At 32.8% G+C, this 21,605-nt stretch overlaps 2 protein-coding genes across 4 annotated transcripts in view; both read right to left on the bottom strand.

Annotated features, from left to right (window-relative positions):
- The window catches only part of LOC115879372 (ATP-sensitive inward rectifier potassium channel 12-like), a 110,328-nt gene that overhangs the window by 64,485 nt on the left and 24,238 nt on the right, over positions 1-21,605 (bottom strand). The window lies entirely within an intron of this gene.
- Positions 7,330-20,462, bottom strand: LOC115879373 (sorbitol dehydrogenase-like). The gene is made up of 3 exons (XM_030896163.1): positions 20,123-20,462; positions 11,066-11,288; positions 7,330-8,178 (listed from the first exon to the last, which is right to left on the bottom strand). The coding sequence occupies exons 1-3, from the start codon at positions 20,366-20,368 to the stop codon at positions 7,421-7,423; spliced, it is 1,227 nt and encodes a 408-aa protein (XP_030752023.1). The 5' UTR covers positions 20,369-20,462; the 3' UTR covers positions 7,330-7,420.

Genomic DNA, 21,605 nt, shown 5'->3' with positions numbered 1-21,605 from the left:
AATCTATGAATTACTGTTATTTCAGTTGTTGAAACTACCTGATTAGGTTTTATTTTCGGTACAGGTCTGTTTTCTATTTTTAGATCATTTATACCACGAAGCACCACAGCTAAATTTTCTCCTTGTTTTGAACCTTCTTTATTGTTACATGGATCCGCATAATTTCTGCTCTGTCTCCCATTGGTTTCACTTAAGTTTGAATTAAAAACATTTCCAAATAGTAAATACTTAAAATTTTGAATTTTTCCCAGTGCCATTTTAAAACTTAAAATTTATCATTTCAGTAGACATTTAGTGGTGTCAATGTCAATATCTAACAATTAAAAATGGAATCATTAGATTGGAATGCTCGGCTTGCCGCCAAAACTTATAATTCTTTGGTTGGTATACCGGGTGGTGCATCGTCGGTCGTTAGAAACACAGGAAATCCTATGCAAATTTTGAACTGGTGAAATATTGGCTCCCCTATTGGTTTTACAGCAAAGTCGTAAATATATTTTTTAAAGGTTTATATATGGTAAATACACATGCCAAATTTGAAAAACTTTGAACCAGCCGATTTTGAGTAATTTAAGAAAGATTGCATCTCTTTTTATATTAAAACCGAACAGGGAACAATCAAACACCAGTCAAAAACCGACGTACCAATAGAAAAACAAATAAAAAGAGACTGATAAATCTCACGGTAAAGAGTGGGACCGCGTTCCCGTAGCGCAACTCAGAATAACAATTTTGAAACCAATTAGCAGGACCATGGCAGGACGTACGTCTTTTTGCTATCTTTCTTTATTATAAAAACGTATCGTAAGACATTATCGCACATTCTTGCTGGCGGAAAATTTAAATTAGCCTTTATTAGTAGTATTCTTTCATTCTGAAACTGAAAATTTTCACTTAAACTGATTTATTCGCTATACCACGTAAAGGGAACGTGACGTAGGGAATAAATCAGTTTAAGTGAAAATTTGCAGTTTCTTTCAGAACGAAAGAATACTACTATTATAAAGGAAATTATAAAAGCAAAAATTGTACTGTTTTATTATTAGATTTTAGGATAAATAAAACACCAAAACGACCTATTTTGTACTCGATACAACACACACCATCTTTTATTTTTAGACTATTTTTTATTACCCATAATTCCCATACACAGTTCCCATATGACATTCTCATCTACTTCCGCTAGGGTGCCGGTAAATTTAAATTTTTGATACAATATTCCAACACCCCCACTTATCAAAAATATAAAAATAACTAACCTTTTTCTAAACCTAACCCCTTTACAAAATACATATGTTTTGTACCTCCAACACTTTTTGTTAATATATCAGCTATCATATTTTCTGTTTCTAAATATTTTAACTGAATAGTGTTTTTATCAACTGTTTCTCTTATAAAATGATACCTGATATCTATATGTTTAGAGCGTTCATGAAAAATTGGATTCATTGATAACTTAATGGCACTCTGATTATCATTAAAAATTGTTACACTATCCAATTTATCAGTCAGCTCGTAAACTAAATTGCGTAAATATATGGCCTCTTTAGAAGCATCACTGAGTGCCATATATTCTGCCTCCGTGCTGGATAAGGCTACAGTTTTCTGCTTCGAACTTTTCCATGATATGGGGCCACCTGAAAGCTTAAAAATATATCCAGTATAAGACTTTCTATCAGCTTTATCTGATCCCCAATCAGCATCAACATATCCTAGCAAATTTATATCATCCTTAGTAAATTTAATTACATAATTTTTTGTTCCTTTCAAATATCTCAGTACTCTTTTTGCACATTTCCAATGATAACTGTTATTACAATTGTTAAATTTACTAAGAAAACTAACACTAAACGATATGTCTGGACGTGTTAATACTGCTAAATACATTAAACTACCTATTAGTTTTTGATATTGACAATTATTAACATTTGTATCACAATTATTTTCATTAAAATCAAAACTTTCCATTGGAGTAGTAACACTTTTACAATCTAGCATATTAAATCTTTTAAGAACCTGATTAACATAATTTTCTTGACTTAACATTAAACAATCCTTTTTTTTACAAATAGTCATACCCAAAAATTGTTTAACTTGACCCAAATCTTTAATTTTAAATTCAGAACTTAAACATTCTTTTAAAATTTTACTGTTTTTACAATCATTAGAAAAAATTAAAAAATCGTCAACATAAAGAGCAATTATTGTCAAGAGATTGTTATCCTTTTTTGTATAAATACAGGGTTCAAATATTGACCTTTTAAAATTTAATTTTAATAAAACTTCATTAACCCTAAGATTCCAAGCTCTTGATGATTGCTTCAAACCATATATGGCTCTATTCAGTTTACACACTTTACTCTCATTACCCTTAGTTACAAAACATTCTGGTTGTTCCATGTAGACTATTTCCTGTAAATAACCATTCAAAAAAGCTGTTTTTACATCTAAATGTGTTATTTCTAAGTCTAACTTTAAAGACAATGCAAATAATAACCTTAAACTAGAATGTCTCACTACAGGAGAAAAAGTTTCATTGTAGTCCACCCCTGGTTTCTGAGAAAAACCTTTAGCTACCAAACGAGCTCTATATCTAACATCACCTTCACTATCACACTTCTTTTTGAACACCCACTTACACTTCACTATTGTGGCGTCCTTTGGCTTGTCCACAATTTCCCAAGCGTTGTTTTCTTCAAAAGAAGCTAGTTCCTCTTCAATAGCTCGCTTCCATTCTGCATGATCTGGCCTCGACATGGCTTCTAGAACACTCACAGGAGTATCATCTGTCACTAGAACTTCTTCGGGAACAATACTTTCATTTTGCTCAGCAGTAGTTAGATACGTAACATAATCAGTGAACTGCTTTTCTCGCCTTGGCCTCTGAGATCGTCTTGCTGCTTCTGGATCAGACAAAGTCGTGTCTGGCACATCTGGTTCATAGTCACTGTCTGTAGAGTCCATATGAACTGAAGATTGTTCTTCTGACTGTTGATATAGACTGTCAAGTGAACTATGTAAGCTGTTTTCACTAACCTGTGTATTTTGCTTATTTTCCCCCACTTCAACTGACTCCTCTGTTACTTCACTGCCATAGCTAACATTCATTTTATTGGTTTTCAGGTTTTCATGTATAATAACATCTCTGCTTGTTGTTACATCATCAGTGTCTGGGTTGTAGATCCTATAACCCTTGATATGATCTGAAAAACCAACTAAAATATGTTTACAAGCTTTTTTGTCAAATTTAAGACGCTTCTCTTTAGGAATATGAGCCATTACTGTACTGCCAAAGATTCTTAGACCTGAAACATCCGGTTTCTTCCCTGTCCACTTCTCAAAGGGTGTTTTTCCATTTAGTCCACTGGCTATGCATCTATTCCGTAGATAGTTAGCGGTATTTACTGCCTCTGCCCAAAATCTTTTTGGTAGACCTGCATCATACAGTAAACATCTTGCTTTTTCAACCAATGTTCGATTGTGTCTTTCTGAAAGTCCATTTTGTTCAGGAGTATAAGCGTTCGTCTTCTGGTGTATAATACCTTCTTCCTGAAAAAATCTCTCGAACTTATTGCTACAGAACTCACCACCTTGGTCACTGCGGAATATCTTGATGTTTCTGCCTTGTTGTTTTTCGACCATTGTTTTAAATTCCTGGAAATACTTGAACACCTCATCCTTTGTCTTCAAAAAATAGACAAATGACATTCTTGTAAAGTCATCGACTAAAAGTAAAAAATATTTTGAGCCACCAATAGAAATCGTCTCCATAGGTCCACAAACATCTCCATGTATAACTTCAAGCACTTGGTTGCTTCGTGTTCCTGTGGTTGGGAAAGGTAGCCTGGTTTGTTTGCCTTCACAACATACCACACAATTTGACTTGTCAATTCTTGCTACTCCTTTCAACTCCATGCCACTTACACAGTGTTTCATCTTGTTTAAGTCTTGGCAATTTATGTGTGCAAGCCTCCTGTGCCAAAGTTCACTGTCATCGCACGCTGCAAGCATACATTTTTCAACTTTCATGTTTACTTTATACACACCTCCAACTAGAGTTGCTGTAGCCACCAAGTCGTTATTCCTACTGTATATCGAACAACCTTCTTGGTTAAATGACACTCTATTTCCTTTAGCAATCAGTTCACTCACTGACAAAAGATTTGTCGTCAGATTAGGCACGCACAAAACACCATAAACAGTTATATTGTTCTGTGTGTCTTTTACACTTGTAGAAATGTCCATATCGCCTAAACATTTCACTGCTAATTTTTCGTGGTTAGCAACAGTAATTTCTTCAATGTCTGGTTTTCTCTTGTTGTATAATGCATTTTCATTGGGAGACATATGCCTACTCGCACCAGAGTCCAAATAAAAATCATTCTTATTGTATTTTCCGCTTAAAAATACAGCACTGAAAGCATATTTCGAAGAATTCGACGAAGAAACACTTAAATTTGGGCATTTCGACTTAAAATGTCCAGGTTGTTTACATTTGAAACAAATTATTTTACTTCTGTCAATTTGGCGTCTGTCAGAATCACGCCGGTCATCCACAGATTGATTACTACTGTTAATTGACACTTTTCTGTTAGAATTACTGCCACCTCTTGACTGATTTCTGAAGTTACTACCGCTTGCTGCAAAGGCACCTGCTTTGCCGACACTGCCAGAGTTTTCTTCTTGCATATCAAGCAATTTACTTTTGATGGTATCTGTTGTGATTGCGATTCCTGCATGCTCGATCGCCATCAACATGGGGGCGTACTTGTCTGGTAAACCGGCCAGCAGAAGGGAACCTACCCATTCTTCGCTTATATCAAACTTGGTTTTCCTTAACTTCTGTGATGTTTCAATCACTTGATTCACGTACGACTCCATATTTTCACAACTACTCAATCTCAAGGATATTAAATGTCGCAAAAGCCCTATTTTTCTGGTAAATCCCACATCTTCATAGAGTGATTGGATCTTTTTCATAGCTTCATTGCATGTGGCCGCGTCTTTAACATGCACATATAAGGAAGGATCTAATGTCAACACGAACTTCGCTTTAGCTTTTGCCAGAAGTACACTGTCTGTCTCGGTGCCTTCCAAACATTTAGAAAGTCCCTCGAGTACAAAAACGTTTTCTACCGCAAAGCACCATTCGTCGTAGTTTTCTCGACCAACTAGCTTCGGAACGCTTGCCAAATAGTTGACGGCCATCTTGTGAAAAAAGGAACGCCACCGATACCCGATTACGACGCAACGAAAAAACGACGTTTTTTCTCTTCCCTTTCACTCCGTAACTACCGAAATTCCGTAAACTTGCCGTAACTACCGAAACTCGCGTTTTGGGCTGGTGTCTGGGCCCATAACCTATTAGATTTTAGGATAAATAAAACACCAAAACGACCTATTTTGTACTCGATACAACACACACCATCTTTTATTTTTAGACTATTTTTTATTACCCATAATTCCCATACACAGTTCCCATATGACATTCTCATCTACTTCCGCTAGGGTGCCGGTAAATTTAAATTTTTGATACAATATTCCAACATTTATAAACATATTGGACCGGAAACGATGGGCCAATTTTTTTAAAGGGCATTAAGAATCTCATTTTCGAAAAAACTGCCTAATTGCAATAACAAAGTGAATATCCAAGCAAAGAAGACTTTACGAGAATCATGATCCTGAACCATATTCAAGTCCAGTTTTAATCCTAAAACAAAAGTAAAATAGGTATATTAATGAAGTTTCTGGTTACTATAAACCAGCTATAAACTCCCTACCCAAAAAATGAAAAAAATTAATTGTATTAATTTGTTATGTTAAGAGAGGTTCGAAATATTTTTAACACTACTACTTCTATTTTTTTCTTAATAAGATGATAAATGTAACTACTTACTTTTATTTTATCGGGTGTCTTTAACATATCTATCAGAGAAAGGGGGCACCAATACATATAAAAAATAGATGATACTTGCTCCTGCAGCAAATAAAATAACAAATAGTATAACCGAAAATTATAAGTAACAAAATATAAATACCTATATGGAACAAAGGAATTTCTTATCTATCCATATTCATAAGTCAATAAAATGGAGAGTTTAGAAAAAAAGGTAAATCACGAAAAGAAAAATTAACAAACACGACGAATTGTCATGATGTTATCTTCGTTGTCATGATGACGAAAACGAAAGGAGATTGTTCTAATTTCTATTTAGAAATTACGTTTTATATGGCTACTTCTTTCTCTCTTGTTATATTAGAATGAGATAGTGGGCCCAATAGAAGCAATGCGCAGATCAACATAAACAGAACGAAATTTTGCGTTCTGAGTTGCGCTACGGGAACGTTGTCCCTCTCTTTGCCATTTAATTTGCCAGTCTCTTTTTATTTGTTTGTCTATGCCGCTAAGCAATAACCATTTTTCGATAAAAGTCACTTTATAACATGTTAATTATTCGTAAAATATATATGCACTATCACCCAAACTTTTTCGACATATTTAGTGAATCCTGCCCCACTGTGCATTGTCTAAATTCTTTCTTGCATGCATAGTACCATTTTATCATGCACACTTATTCTTTATGTGTATAATAATAAATTATTACTAATACTGAATATTAAAATTTTATTAAAATTATGTTAAGTTTGAAAATGACGCTGACAATTTAAGGTATGTCGATTTTTGACTGGTGTTTGATTGTTACCTGATCAGTTTTAATTTAAAAATAAATGGAGTTTTTCTCAAATTACTCAAAGCCCGGCTTGACCAATATAGTTCAAATTTGTCATGTGTGTTTACCAAACGTAGACCTTTAAAAAATCTATTTTATGTCTTTTCTATAAAATCAACATGGGAGCCAATATTTAAGCCGTTCAAAATTTGCATGGGATTTCCTATGTTTCCAATGACGCGTCGCGTCGGTTTCCAATGTTTCATAGGTATTTCATACATGTCGTTATATAAAATAAAGTTTCTCATATGCAACAAACAGTATTTTATTTAAAAAATTAAAAGAAAATTGCATAAATTTGAATGAATAATATTTGGGCGACATAATTCCGGAAAAAGCTTTGGAGAGCGACCGTTGTTGTAAGAATAGCGCCAAATAGTATTATATATTTCCTTTATCTATGCAATTAAAAATAGAACATAGCTCTAATTTGGCTCTAATGAAATAAATCCTAATTTTTTGTTCAAAAATTACTAGCTATTACATATTTGATACAAATAATTTTTAACAAATGACAACATGCATCAAAAGTGACTAATATTGTTTCATTGTTTACACTTTAGACTTTAGAGATATTGGTAAAATAAAACAAGAATTAGAAACGTGAGAAAACAAGTTTACTTCAAATTTTACATTTTAGAATGGACGTTACAGGACTGGCGCTTTAACAGAGATCAAAATTATTTTTAACATTCCGGTTTCCATTTCGGATTTGCGTGAATCATAATTTTAATAATATTTTCCTTCCTTTCCTTAGCAGTCTCAAAGGCTTTTATAGCATCTTCGAATTTAAAATGGTGAGTGATAAGCGGTTTGGTATCGATCTTCCCCGAACTAACCATATTAATAGAGGTAGGATAGTCGTTCACGTACCTAGCAATGCCCAGCATGTCGATCTGCCTGACAGTGCACACCGACATGGGCAGACACATGGTGTCATTCCCCATTCCAATAAGAATCAACTTGCCGCCACTTTTTGTCATTTGCATACCAATTTTCACGGCTTTCTCAAATCCGCAAGCGTCGATTGTGACTCGTGGAGGTTCGGGCATGATATCTCTGAGAGTGCTTAAGATATCTTCGTCGCTAAGACTGCCGGTGTTAAAGGCGCAATCAGCTCCCAGCTCATTGGCTTTCTGAAGGTTGAAATCTACAATGTCCGTGACAACCACTTGCTTCGCTCCGTTTGCTTTTGCGGCCAGGAGGGACACCAAACCGATCGGTCCCGATCCCAATATCAGAACAGTATCTCCGTTGGTCACGCCACCTCTTCTGCAAGCGTGTACTCCTACCGACAGTGGTTCCATTAAACTGCCTTGTTCTAGAGTAATATTGTCCGGAAGTTTGAAGCAAAAATCGGCCTCGTGGGCAAAATATGTGCATAAGTTTCCGTCATCGGGTGGGGTAGCACAGAAAAATATGTTCTCGCATAAATTGTAGTGACCTAAAATATTTATTTAAATTAAATATTATGTAGCTACTACGTACGGACAACTAATAAGTATCGTGGGGATTTAGTGTTTTATACAGGGTGAGTTTCCTACGATGTTCTCTATGGGTATATCGGACACTACTGGAGATAGAGAGTCGGTTAAATGGGGAAAGAACTGCAGTTTTGTGAGGTCATAAATATGCGCCTTTCAGATTTTTGAAAAAGTTCATGGCTTACTAGATATTTCGAAAAAAACAAATTTCGACTATTTTAAAAATTGTCCCTAATTCCATTATAAGCTATTTTAGACAAAAAGTTTTCATATAAAAGTTGTAGATAATCACATCCTTAATGAGATTGTGTCCTCCGTTTTTTTCTAAAGCTTGTCATTTTTGACATATGACACAAACATATGTTTTTTTAAATGGAAACCATAGTTGGCCATGACTTCATAAAAAGCACCATTTTTTAGGCTTTTCAGCGATATAAGCTATAATATGTTTTCATCGAAAAATTACTGAGTTATAGCCAATTCTTATCATTTTTAAACAATTTCACTTAGTTAGCCATGGAAACAAGTTTAATCGTCTTTGCTCTCATAAATGTGAAGTTGTCACATCCAAACTTTGTAAATTAAAATAAACAAAAATTGTAAATATGTAATTTTTCAAATCAAGAAAAGGGTGTAGGATTATTGGTTCGACTTTTCTTGACCATACATTTTCGAGGATACGTTCACTGGTGAATATTACTAATAATAAGTCTTGAATTTCAAGACAAGACAAGACTTTAATATGCAAGAAATTTCAAGAGTCTTGCAAGATTTCTTGAATTCAAGATTTCTTGAAAGTTAAAAATGATACATTTTTTTAAGTGATAATTAGGTCTTTGCGCACGTTATGCCGGGTTTATAGAACATTTACATAGTCGTAATCACAATCATAGTCATAATCAGAAAAGTTAAACTATCCACTTCTTATAAACCTGTTGACATCTACCATGAACTTAGCCTTTAATTATGTTACCCAACGTCACTGATATAAAAATTATGATTATGAAAATGTTCTATAAACGCACATTAAAATTGCGTTGTGATTATGACGATGATTAAGAATGTGATTATAATTACGACTTATGCAAATGTTGTATAAACCCGGCATTAATATTGACCAGTGTTCATTTTTTTTCTATTTTAAGTCGAGGCAACAAACCGTATATTGGTAATTGGTATTATACACAAAATTATATAATGGTATAATATAATGGTATTATAAAAAAATTAACGGTAGCTGAAACTAATGGTAGGTTCGTGGAGCACGCTATTTGCGCTATTTGGTACTACTTTTCGTGCACGAAATTGCTCAGCGAACAAAAAGTAGTATCAAATAGCGCAAATATTACACTCTAGCATGAATTTCATATTAAAACTTTTTTTGGTAGTGAGTATACTGTTAGGAAATAATAACCCAAAAACAATAAATTGAACTTAACCTTACTTATTCTTGTTCAGCTTTTATTTGGAAATGGCTACAGAATATACTACGGTAATGGCACATGTTTCGTCAAACGGGCGAGTTGACGTAGTTCGTTTGCGGTCCGTTATGATTTTTTTGCTAAAATTGCCGTTGTTGTTCATTTTTCCGTATTGTATAGCGACGCTTTCTATGAAATAAAATGTAGAAATATTATTATCTTTTTGTTAGAATGTAAAATTTTTCAAGACAAGAAATTTCAAGAGTCTTGCAAGACAAGACAAGACTTTGCCATTCAAGAAATCTGCAAGACAAGACAAGAAATTGGGGTTTTCAAGACAAGAATTCTTGTCTTGTGCAACACTAATTATGATATAAATAATTTTTAACATTTCTTTCATTATGGGAGGTGGGGGGTAGTGTGTCATAATAAAGGTCATGTTGGAACCACTCTATTAATGCGCGAGTATCTACACGCTTTTCTTCATTTGAAAAGTTCATATTTACAATTTTGGTTAATTTTAATTTACAAAGTTTGGATCTGACAGTTTCACATTTCTGAGAGCAGCGATGATTGAACTTGTTTCCATGGCTAACTATGTGAAATTGTTTAAAAATGATAAGAATTAGCTATAACTAAGTAATTTTTCGAAGAAAAGATATTATAGCTTATATCACTAAATAGCTTAAAAAACGGCGCTTTTTATGAAGTCATGGCCAACTATGGTTTCCATTTAAAAAAACATATGTTTGTATCAAATGTCGAAAATGACAGGCTTTAGAAGAAAGCGGAGGATACGCTCTCTTTAAGGATGTGATTATCTACAACTATTATCTGAAAACTTTTTGTCTAAAATAGCTTATAATGGAATTAGGGACAATTTTTAAAATAGCCGAAATTTGTTTTTTTCGAAATATCTAGTAAGCCATGAACTTTTTCAAAAATATGAAAGGCGATTATTTATGACCCCACAAAACTGCAATTCTTTCCCCATTTAACCGACTCTCTATTTCCAGTAGTTTCTGAGATACCCATAGAGAACATTGTAGGAAACTCACCCTGTATAGCAGTGGATAGAAGTAGGCTAATCAAGTTCGTTTGAATTAATAAATATGCAGACCAGAAGAAAAATTCCATGCAACAACCAATTTCAAATATTCACGATATTAGGAATGTTTCTAATAATAATGGCCTTTATTATAGCACGGTACAACTTACTACACTGGAGCCGTTAGTTCACTAAAGATGGAAAGTAATCAAACCATGTTTAGGTTCATTACTTTCAAGTTTACCAAATAAAAACCAAAAATAATTTTTAATTGAATGTAATAACTGTTTGATAGTAGAAAATAAAAATCATTCTCATTCGAAACTACGAATATTTTTGTATTTATTTCGTTAGATGATAAATATGTTCTAATATTACCTGTTTTACAGAAATGGCATTTTCGACAATTGACTTGGGGTTCTACAGCTACTCTGTCTCCAGGTTTCAGGGTTTTAACTTCTGACCCGCACTCCAGAATAGTTGCGGAACCTTCGTGGCCAATAACCATCGGCTTTTTAACCACCCAATTCCCTATTCTTCCGTGGGTGTAGTAATGCACATCTGAGCCGCATATACTCACTACCTCCATTTGAAGAAGAACCTTCAATTTGTTTTTGTTTTAAATACACATCTATAGAAATTAATTGAGACGATATAAGGTAACATTGTTGAACGATCAATTGATCTGTGCAGTTGATTAACTTGTGCATTACGTGGTCTGTTCTTTAATGCATGCGACAGAGATACACGACCAGCAACGGCCAGTTAACAGACAGAAAGACAAAATAAATGCGGCATACAGTATTGCCGGTTCGTATAAAAAATAAAATAATAAACGAAGGTAATATACAGGGTTGTTTACCACATACGACACGGAGTATTGTAGCTAAACGATTAGATTTTTACAAATTGTAAGTTTTGGGTTCGTTGAAGGTCTATTAGAGCTACAATTTAAAAATATTTTACAAGATACAGAGTGTCCCAAATCAGTAAAAAATATTATAGTTGTATTTTTTTTAATGGAACACCCTGTATATTATTCTATTTTTGGATTCTACGATTAAAATAAAGGTAAATTTGATTAAGGTTTTCCACACTTAAACCTTACCGTTTTTGAAATATTTTCAATTTTATGAAATTGCAGTAAAAATTTTAAGGCTTCATTTCTCCGAGGGTATCAAAGTTTTTAATACTAAATATTTACTGAAGATTATTTATTGATCAGATATTGTGTTGCAATAATAAAAATGTTACTACCTTATACAGAGTGTCCAAAAATTTATATTAAATAATTACAAGCTTTAAACGGCAATAACTTGTTTAATATAAATGGAACACCCTATATATTTTACGTGAATCAGATGCACAATGTAATTGTCTATCAAATTGTATTATACCATTTCTTACCCATCCCTTCAAGTTTTCGTAGAAAATGCATTTTCTTATAATTTAGACCTCATTTATCACTATACCCATGGAATATTGACATTTCAGATTTTTTTATAGCACCATATATGTACAAAATGTAAAAGTGGTAAATATTGCAAGCACATTGGCATACAAAAAAACCATTTAAATCTTTGTAAAAGAGTATACCAATTAAATATACCACCATTATTTCCTACAAAAAACACCAAAAATTAGTTAATTACATACTTTTAATTTTAGTTTTAATTAATAAATTATTCTAAATAAATGTGGATTTGGCTCAGAAATCAATATAATAATAAGTTATGAAAATGAACGTCTCTGTTTTATAAATAAGCATTCGTCAATAAATGAAATAAAATTTATAAGGTGTTACACACGTTTTTGCCACACTGTCTAATACACACAAAATTCAGTTTTTTAGTATTTGGAGCAATTATTACTATTACTACAACGTAAACAGTCAATTAATGTAGTACATGGATAAGTAAATCACTATGGAAACTGTCCCAAACATATCCACGACTTCCATTTATCTTCTTTTTTGTTGCACACGCGGTGCTTCTACTCTAACTATCCTTGTCGAGGACCTCCAAATTTGAACATTAATTTTAAAAATTCAATTTGTAAAACGCATATATTTGAGCAATAGTTGAATGTTACCGTCACAAAAATTAAATTATATAAAAAAATGGCGCCGGGAGGCACGTATAGCCGCCCATACTAAAATATGTTAATATCTCGAAAACTGCGACTTTGACTGATTTTGATGTTATTACAAATTTTGTTGCAAATATTATTCCTAATCTTAATTTGTAAACCGCGTTTTGCTAGCTACAGTAATTTTGGAGTTACGATTTTTTTAAATTTTTAACCCCCTTCCATACCCCCTTACCAACCCCCACCAAAAACTAATGGGCAGATTCTCTGGTGCCACAGTATTTTTGTGCCAAATTTGGTTAAAATCGGTTCAGCGCAGTATATTTTTTTTGCATTACAGCCAGTGCTGTTCAAAGCCTATTTATTCAAAGTAGGCGAATTTTTAATAAGAAGAGGAATCGAGCAAAATATCAAAGTATGCTATATTTTTGGAAAGGTAATTTTAATTTTTTTCAAATGAATTAAAAATATACAGGATGTCCCATATAAAAAAAACAAATTTTCTGTTGATAACTCTTAAATTAATTTTACAAATGTTATACTTAAACCATTAAATTCTACGTAAAAAGGTGCTTTTGAAACATTTTCTATAGTAAAAAAGTTACAGCGATTTGTTAAAAATGCACGTTTTTGAAAAACACCCCGTAACTCCGAAACGGTATCGATGTGCGGTTTTCACCATCATGTTTTTGATAAAAATTGAGCTCTGATTAGTTTTCAAGTACAAGATAGCTTAATAGCCGTAAAAAATTCATAGCAACTTTATTAGAATATTTTGAACGGAAAAGCGGTAGTAATTGCCCTTTAGGCCACTTAAATGCTGTTAAGAAGGTGAGTTTTGTTGATGTTAATAGTAACTGTTTATGTATTTGTATTAATTTATTTTTCTTTCCTAAAATATTTTGATTAAAGGAAAATATGTAAAAGTGGGCATCGCTGTGCCGGTCAAGCTTAATCACGTGACTGAAGAGTTTATTTGATATGAACTAAATATACCTAAGCTATTCAATAATGCTAATTTCGGTTAGACAGTTGTTTAAGCATCTATTACAGCTGTAGTAAAATGAGTAACCTAATGGTAAAAAATAAAGTTCCAACCCTATATGCAACCTTTTTCGTAAACACTTGTTCGTAAACACAATCCGGCAATACCGCATAAAAGAAATGTACCAACATAACTTTTATATCTTTTTAATACATTTGATTTTTCATTTAAGCTGTCTACACCACTGTGTTCACGATAAAATCCAGACCACGCAGTTTCAATGACCAGATCGGTATAACTAACAGCAAGAAAAATTGGTAATTGTTGCATACAGGGTGGCCTATCGAAAACGTTCCGCAAGGCATAGCGGCCAGGGTATTTTTTTCCAAAAAATCCAAAAACACGTCAATTTTGTTTGTGAGGGGGATAACTTTTGCCCCAAAAATTATTGCAAAATCTTCAACCCTCCATGTGTCATCCCCCAACTTTTTTCAAATGGGAAGGGGGGTCAAGTGGCGTCGCAATGAAAAGGGCTTTCTATTCTCTATATTTCCCCGCTTCGTTTTTAAAAATCGGTCGAGTCATTTTGAAAATATGAAGGATTGAAATTTGAAAAGTACTTTTTGCAAAAAAAACGCATAAATTGAATTAATTAAAAAAAAACTTACCTTATTAATGAAGCATATGCTGAAAATGTTGGTCGTCAACCTCCATACAGTAATACAAATTATTTTCAACCCGTTCTAGAACATTCTGAAGAACTTGCACATTCTGAAGGGTTGCACACAGTGCCGGATTAAGGTCCTAGGGGGCCCGGGGCTAGGGGCTACCCTTGGGGCCCCCCAGGTCGGATTATTTTTCCTCATTGCTGTTATTTTCACTTAAACTAATATTGCTTGAAGTTGAACAGGAAGGCAGTTCATGATCTTGGTGTTTATTCAACTCAGAATTTGACGTTGAAGGGGTTTTGCAAATACTAAAAAAGTCTGTTACTTTAGGCAATTTTAAAGTTTTCTTTAGGTTTTCTTCTTATATCTTAAATTAATTTAAAATATCCCTAAGTTTTCGCAGATTTAAAAATACAGAGTGTTCCGAAACTATTGTACCAAAATCTAAAGGTTGGTAGATCTCGCCAAAATAAACGTTTTGAGATGGGACACTGAGGGTGCATCCACACTATCCTGAAAACGACGTATCGGCGTAACGACCTTGAATCGATTTCCAGTAATTCTATTGGCAGAAATTTTTGACAGATAAAATTTCTGACAGATGAATTTTTCAGCCAATAGAATTACTGGACATCTATTCAAGGTCGTTACGCCGATACGCCGTTTTTAGGATAGTGTGGATGCAGCCTGATGGTCGGAAATGCGTCGTTTTCAAAATACAGGGTGTTAAACTTTTAAGAAAAAAAATCGATCTTTTTTAATATCTATTATACCACTACTATACTATTTACTATAATACCAAAATATTATTGAATTGAATATTATTGCACCGTTTTCGCTTGAAATAATAAAAACCATTTTCATACATGTGACCAAATCGCTAAAATGGTAATGTAAATTTTAATGGTAAAATTTGAAAAACGACAATAATTTAGTTTTGGTTGAACATAGTTCGTACTATGTTCATAGAAAGAAGTTTTTGGAAAATAAAAAATCTTTTTAAACTTAAATTTGCCGTTTTACAAATTTTGCTATTTAAATTTATGGTAACATTTTAGCGATTTGGTTATGCATGAAAATGGTGTTTATTTTTTTACGCAAAAATGGTGCGTCGGATAAAAAAAGTCAAGAAATAAAATATGTTGTAAATTGAATGGGGATTTCAAAAACAATATTAATTTTATTTAAAAAGTAGTGGCGTTACCATTCAACGCGAATGGCAATAGAGACTTCAAACTCTACAGATATAAAAAGACTCAAAAGACCTTTAAAACAAGGTATCACTCGACCCCCTATTCCATTTAAAATTATTTTTAGGGTGATAGTGCCGTCAAAGGGGTGCAAGCAAAGAGGGTGTAAATACCAAGGTACTTATAATATATTAATGCGCTTATTTTTAAAAGAAGAAAACTTAAAAAAGTTATTATTAATTTAATTGTCAATACCAAAATTATTATATAAATGGTCATATCAAGTAAATGCATAATAAGGCTAAAACTGATTCCTACCTTACGTTTAGCAGATCCACTAAGATATTTTCTGCTACATGATATTTTTTAAAATACTGGTATACACTACACAGTTATAAACGTATTATTGTTCTTGTTTTCTTAAATCTATTATTCGCAATCGCTTACTTCATAGATGCGCTATGCAAAAATTACTAATCAAATAGAATAAAAAAAAGGATTCTAATCTGAGTAATTCCCCTAGCGCTTTCGGCTTTCGGTAATTCATCCATCCCGAAAAATTTAAAAAGAAGAACGAGCCATTGTCTATGCAGCACTCTTGATATTTTTTGGGGAAAGTGTGTTGCCGCCCAAAAAAAAAAGAAGAAGAGTCTGTTTTTAACATTATGAGAATAACAAGTTGTCTGTTGCAATATATTGCAATATATTTAATAAGACTAAATACCTATGTACATTTTCATTTAACTAATCTCGATTAAATTCTCCTGATTCGGGGGCCCCTCTCAATGACGGGGCCTGGGGCTATAGCCCCCATAGCCCCCCCCTTAATCCAGGCCTGGTTGCACAAACATCAGTGAATTCGTCTTCGCAGGTCTTCTAATAAGGCGGGTGGAGTGCTATACACTTTACTTTTTATGTGTCCCCATAGAAAAAAGTCTAAAGGAGTCAAGTCGGGTGACCGGGGAGGCCACTCAATTTCACCCCTTCGTCCTATCCACCGACCGGGAAAGTTATTGTTTAAATAATTACGCACATTTTGAGAGTAATGTGGAGGTGCACCGTCTTGTTGAAATATTAGTTCCGCTTCAACGTATCCAGGATTGTTCTCTATGATGTCAGTTAGGGCTGGGTCGATGGTATTTTCCAGTAAATCCAAGTACATATCACCTGTCAGATTTCCAGGAAGAAAAAAAGGACCCACAATAGAATTTCTAAAAATACCAGCCCACACGTTCAATTTCTGAGGGTCTTGTGTGTGCACCTCGTGAAAAACCTTGGGGTTGTCCTCAGCCCAGTACCGACAGTTGTGCCGATTAACTACACCGTTCAAAAAGAAAGTACACTCTACCTAATCTGATCGTTCAACCTTGTGGCAAGTGAAAAAAATGCGTAAACATCTAGATATAATAAGAAAAAACAGCAAATTGGTCGAAGGAATTTCTCCTTATCATTTACTCTTTCATTCATTTTCTCAATAACTCGACCGATTTTCTAAAAACGAAGCGGGAAAGTATAGAGAATAGAAAGCCCTTTTCATTGCAGTACCACTTGACCCCCCTTCCCATTTGAAAAAAATTGGGGGATGACACCCCCGCTTAGAGGGTTGAAGATTTTGCAATCATTTTTGGGGCAAAAATTGTCCCCTTCACAAACACAATTGATTGTTTTTGAATTTTCTGAAAAAAAAATTACCCTGGCCGTTACGCCTGCCTGAACGTTTTCGATGGGCCACCCTGTATACGGTTTTCGGCTATTTTTGGATTATATAAGAAAATTTTTATATACTCACATTCTATTGTCCTTAGAGATTGCAAATATATCTAGGAGAGAAATTGTGTTTCTTTAAGCATTTTTTCAACCAAACAATCTTACGGGACCGGGGAGCGAGTAGGGATGCGGGGCGGGGTCAAAACAATATACTGATTAAGGCTACTCATAGCACACCCATTTTACAATCCTTTAATTAAACTTTTAATGTAAAATTTCTTCAAAAAAACTATAAAGAACTATTTTATTCAGAAATCATAGGCAGTTTACATTGAAAGATATGCTGTCAGTAATGAAGGTTGAATTTTGACATTGTGGATTAATACTTGATTGCCAAATCAGCTAGTAAATTGTTCGGAATTTCATAGCTAAATTGCCGCTAGCGGTATAGAGAATTGCTTAGTTATAGCTCTAGCAATGAAAACACGCTGTGAGCGGTTTGGTTGGGTTCGTCTTGTTTGGTTTTATTCTTTTTTTTTCGTATGTTAGAAAATGTTTTCTCTTATTTTACCAAAAATTGTATTTTTCCTCAACTCTAGCTCTTTATGTTTGTCTCAACAGCATTAGAATAAACACTTCATTTTATAGCAAATTTCTTAATTTTGAGCACCATAAAGTGACACGGATCCCAAATAGCACCAAAAATATAATAAAATATTTTTTAATCTAGAGCATTTTTTTATTTAAAATTATTATTAAAAATGGCTATTTTTTTAAAATAAAAATTCAAAAACTAAAATATTAAAGAAAATTTAATGGGACTGGCAACATTGCTTTTCCTTCTGTCGCTGTCATGTAAAATCGAGTGTTAAACTTAGATCTTATAAACTTCGTGAATAAAGCTATGCCATATGTATATTACACACGACTTTGTTTACGGGACTTTCACATGCATTTTTCTATTTATTTCTTTCTAGAACAAGATTATCGTATAGGCCTATCCTTCTCTCTGAGTACGTTACGGAGATGCGCAGATATTAAACGTAAATGCTAACTTAGAGCGTTTTTTTCGCTGCGTTGACAACAATTACTAAAAATATAGACCATTAAATTTCTCAGATCTTATAAACTTCGTGGATAAGTAAATTCGCTTAATTTTTGTTGAAGACACATCAGCGACATTCGACTATCTAATTATCTTTGTCTTTGACACTGATTGACCAATCGTCTGTCTTTGTTTTGTGTATATGTCATTTTTATGTCATAAAATAGAAAATGTAAATATATAAATTTGAGAAAATAATATTGTTATTCGGATATTAATTATTTATTGGACAATATTTACTAGTATATTAACTATTTAACGAAAAAAAAAATCAAAGGTAAATTACCTAATAGTATTTAAAGCTTTTAAAGTGATTAAGTAACCTAACATAAATATGTATTTCGCTGAATAAAAGTCAGTTGAAGAAACGATTCATATATTATATTTATATATATTAGATAATATATATCTTGTTTTTTAAAAATATAGAACATACTTCAGAGGTTTTCATACTTTTATAGTGTTGTGGAGTTCTTTTAAGGATAATATTTTTCCTATTGCGGACAGCTTCACACATAACACTTTTATCAGTCATTAATGTCTATTTATCCACTAACTTTATCGCACTACAAAAACAAACTTTCAAAAAGAACACAAATCTAAAATATCTCTCTTCCAAATTTCTCGGAATTCCAAATTAACTCTTTATTATCACGAGTCAAACAGTATACAAAAAGCACAAAATGTGACATTAATTAAATTATTTTATAAAAATATGTTTTGACTTTTCATTGTCAAAACATATTCTAGTTTCACTGGTTGCTGATTTTTTTGTGCTGCCCATTCATCATAGCTATTTTTCAAAGTAGTATTTTAAAACATTTTTAAAAAGAATTTATCGTTATATGATTTAATTTTTGTTTAAAATATATATAAAAAGTATATTGGAAATAATAAGACAAATATTTTCAAAATAATAAATACACTGAGTATCAGTTATATCTTGATTGAAACATTTTAGTGGTCTATATTTTTAGTAATTGTTGTCAACGCAGCGAAAAAAAACGCTCCAAGTTAGCATTTATGTCTAATATCGTTCTGCGCATGCTCAGAAGCGTACGCAGAGAGAAAGATAGATTTATACGATAATCTTGTTCTAGAAAGAAATAAATAGAAAAATGCATGTGAAAGTCCCGTAAACAAAGTCGTGTGTAATATACATATGGCATAGCTTTATCCACGAAGTTTATAAGATCTAAGGCGAATTTACTTATCCACGAAGTTTATAAGATCTAAGGTGTTAAAATTCTCGTAACGTCAAATATGTGTCAAATACTAAATTAAATTATTTTGAAATTCCGTGCATAATCTATATTTAGTCAATTTTTTTGAATGAAAAATTCGTCTTTACTATATGTGTATGTAATGTTTTACCAGTATGTATACGCTTTAACCCCGCCCAGCACCCCTATTCGCTCCCCGGTCCCGTATGTTTGTTTGATTCAAAAAATTCTTAAAGAAACACAATTTCTCTCCTCCCCCAGTATATTTGCAATCTCTAAGGACAGTAGAATGTGAGTACGAGTATATAATTTTTTTTCTATATAATCCAAAAATACCCGAAAACCGTATATGCAACTGTTACCGAAAAATTAAGTATGTAGATGTTTGCAATCTCATAAATTACACAGCTATATCATTCAACGATGATCACTTGATCGTTCATCAGTTTCGACTTTCAATACATCGTACCTGAGAAGGTTTGATTTTGGGTATAGGTCTTTTTTCTATTTTTAAATTATTGCTTCCATGCAAGACCAACGCCATATTGTCTCCATATTTCGATTTCTCCTTTTTCGATTCCATTGTATAACTTCTTGTTATATTTAACGAGGGTGTATTAAATTTGGAATTTATAGCTAGTTTACTTTCAACCTTAGTGACTGCTGGATGGTTATATAATAATGGTTTTACACTTCGAATTTTTTTAAGAGCCATTTTAAAATTCCCAATAACTTACATTTATATTTGACTTCTAATACATCAGGAATTTTGACAATCATACCTTTATATGTTGTTACACACAACTATAGTTACATAATGGGTTATATCCTTTGTTATAGCCATAGATAAAAGAAAATAATCTTCTATTAAGATAGATATGAAACTTAATAGTAAAATTTTGGGTCAAAGCGCCCCTCCGTGTTCTTAGTAGAGACTACGTTTAACCCAGCGCCTTCGCCTTTTCTGCTGTAAATATTTTTTATGTTTATATTTGATTTCAAAGCATTTAGTTTTAAAGTTACACTGATATATTAGTATATCAGAGTAACTTTAATAAAACATAAGAATATATATATTTTACAGTTTATTAAATATAAATTTTGACTACAAGGTAGAAAGTAAATCACAATATTTGATAAAACTTATAAGTATACCATTTTACAGTTAATAAATAATAAAACTATTTCTGACTATGATATTTAAAATTTAGATAGATAGAATCTTAAAAACATACCGGTATTTGTAGACGCAGACCCAAATTCAATAAAAACCAAAAATTTTTCCTGCGAAAATCGGGCTTTTTCACAGAAAAGGTATTTTTGATTTATCAACAATCATTGTCAAGTTGACAATATACAGGGAGTTTTCTAATTAGTCTAAAAAATTGTGGTGTGATTCCTCATGTGTTCTTAAAACAATTTTTATATAACCATTGGGTCTAAAGTACTTCCTTTCTGATCTACAGGGTGTTAAACATTTTAAAAAAATCGATATTTTGCTTAACATAAATGGTACACTACTGCTTTTTTAAAGCAAATATTTTTTTTTCTTGACTGGCCATCCTTTTTCAACAAAATTGATCTTTTGAGTTTTTCTTGTTCATCAAACGGTTGCCGAGAAAAAAATAAATATACTTATTAAGAGCCCGCCGTTTTCTAACGATTTTTTATTTTTTAGATTAATTAGGAAACACCCTGTATATGCATATCATAGGCAACCAAATAAACTAGTAACCTCTAAAAATTATTTTTCCTGCCACTAGCGACATACCGTGTTTTTAGTGAGTACTAAATTATTTTATCAAAATTTCACCATATAAGTTTCCAGGCAATGGTTATAGCACACCGTGAAAAAAAACTAGCGGTGTTGTTCCTAGCGTTGTCTATTTAAACGATTTTATAGAGAAGAACTAAGTGTTTAGATATAATGGTAATGACATGAAACCTATCAA

This window comes from Sitophilus oryzae, unplaced genomic scaffold (genome assembly GCF_002938485.1).
Source record: "Sitophilus oryzae breed Bouriz unplaced genomic scaffold, Soryzae_2.0 scaffold_1576_pilon_pilon, whole genome shotgun sequence".
In the NCBI taxonomy this organism is placed as follows: domain Eukaryota; kingdom Metazoa; phylum Arthropoda; class Insecta; order Coleoptera; family Curculionidae; genus Sitophilus; species Sitophilus oryzae.
Note: the sequence above shows the minus strand (reverse complement) of the source record. Positions and strands in the feature narration are given on the sequence as shown.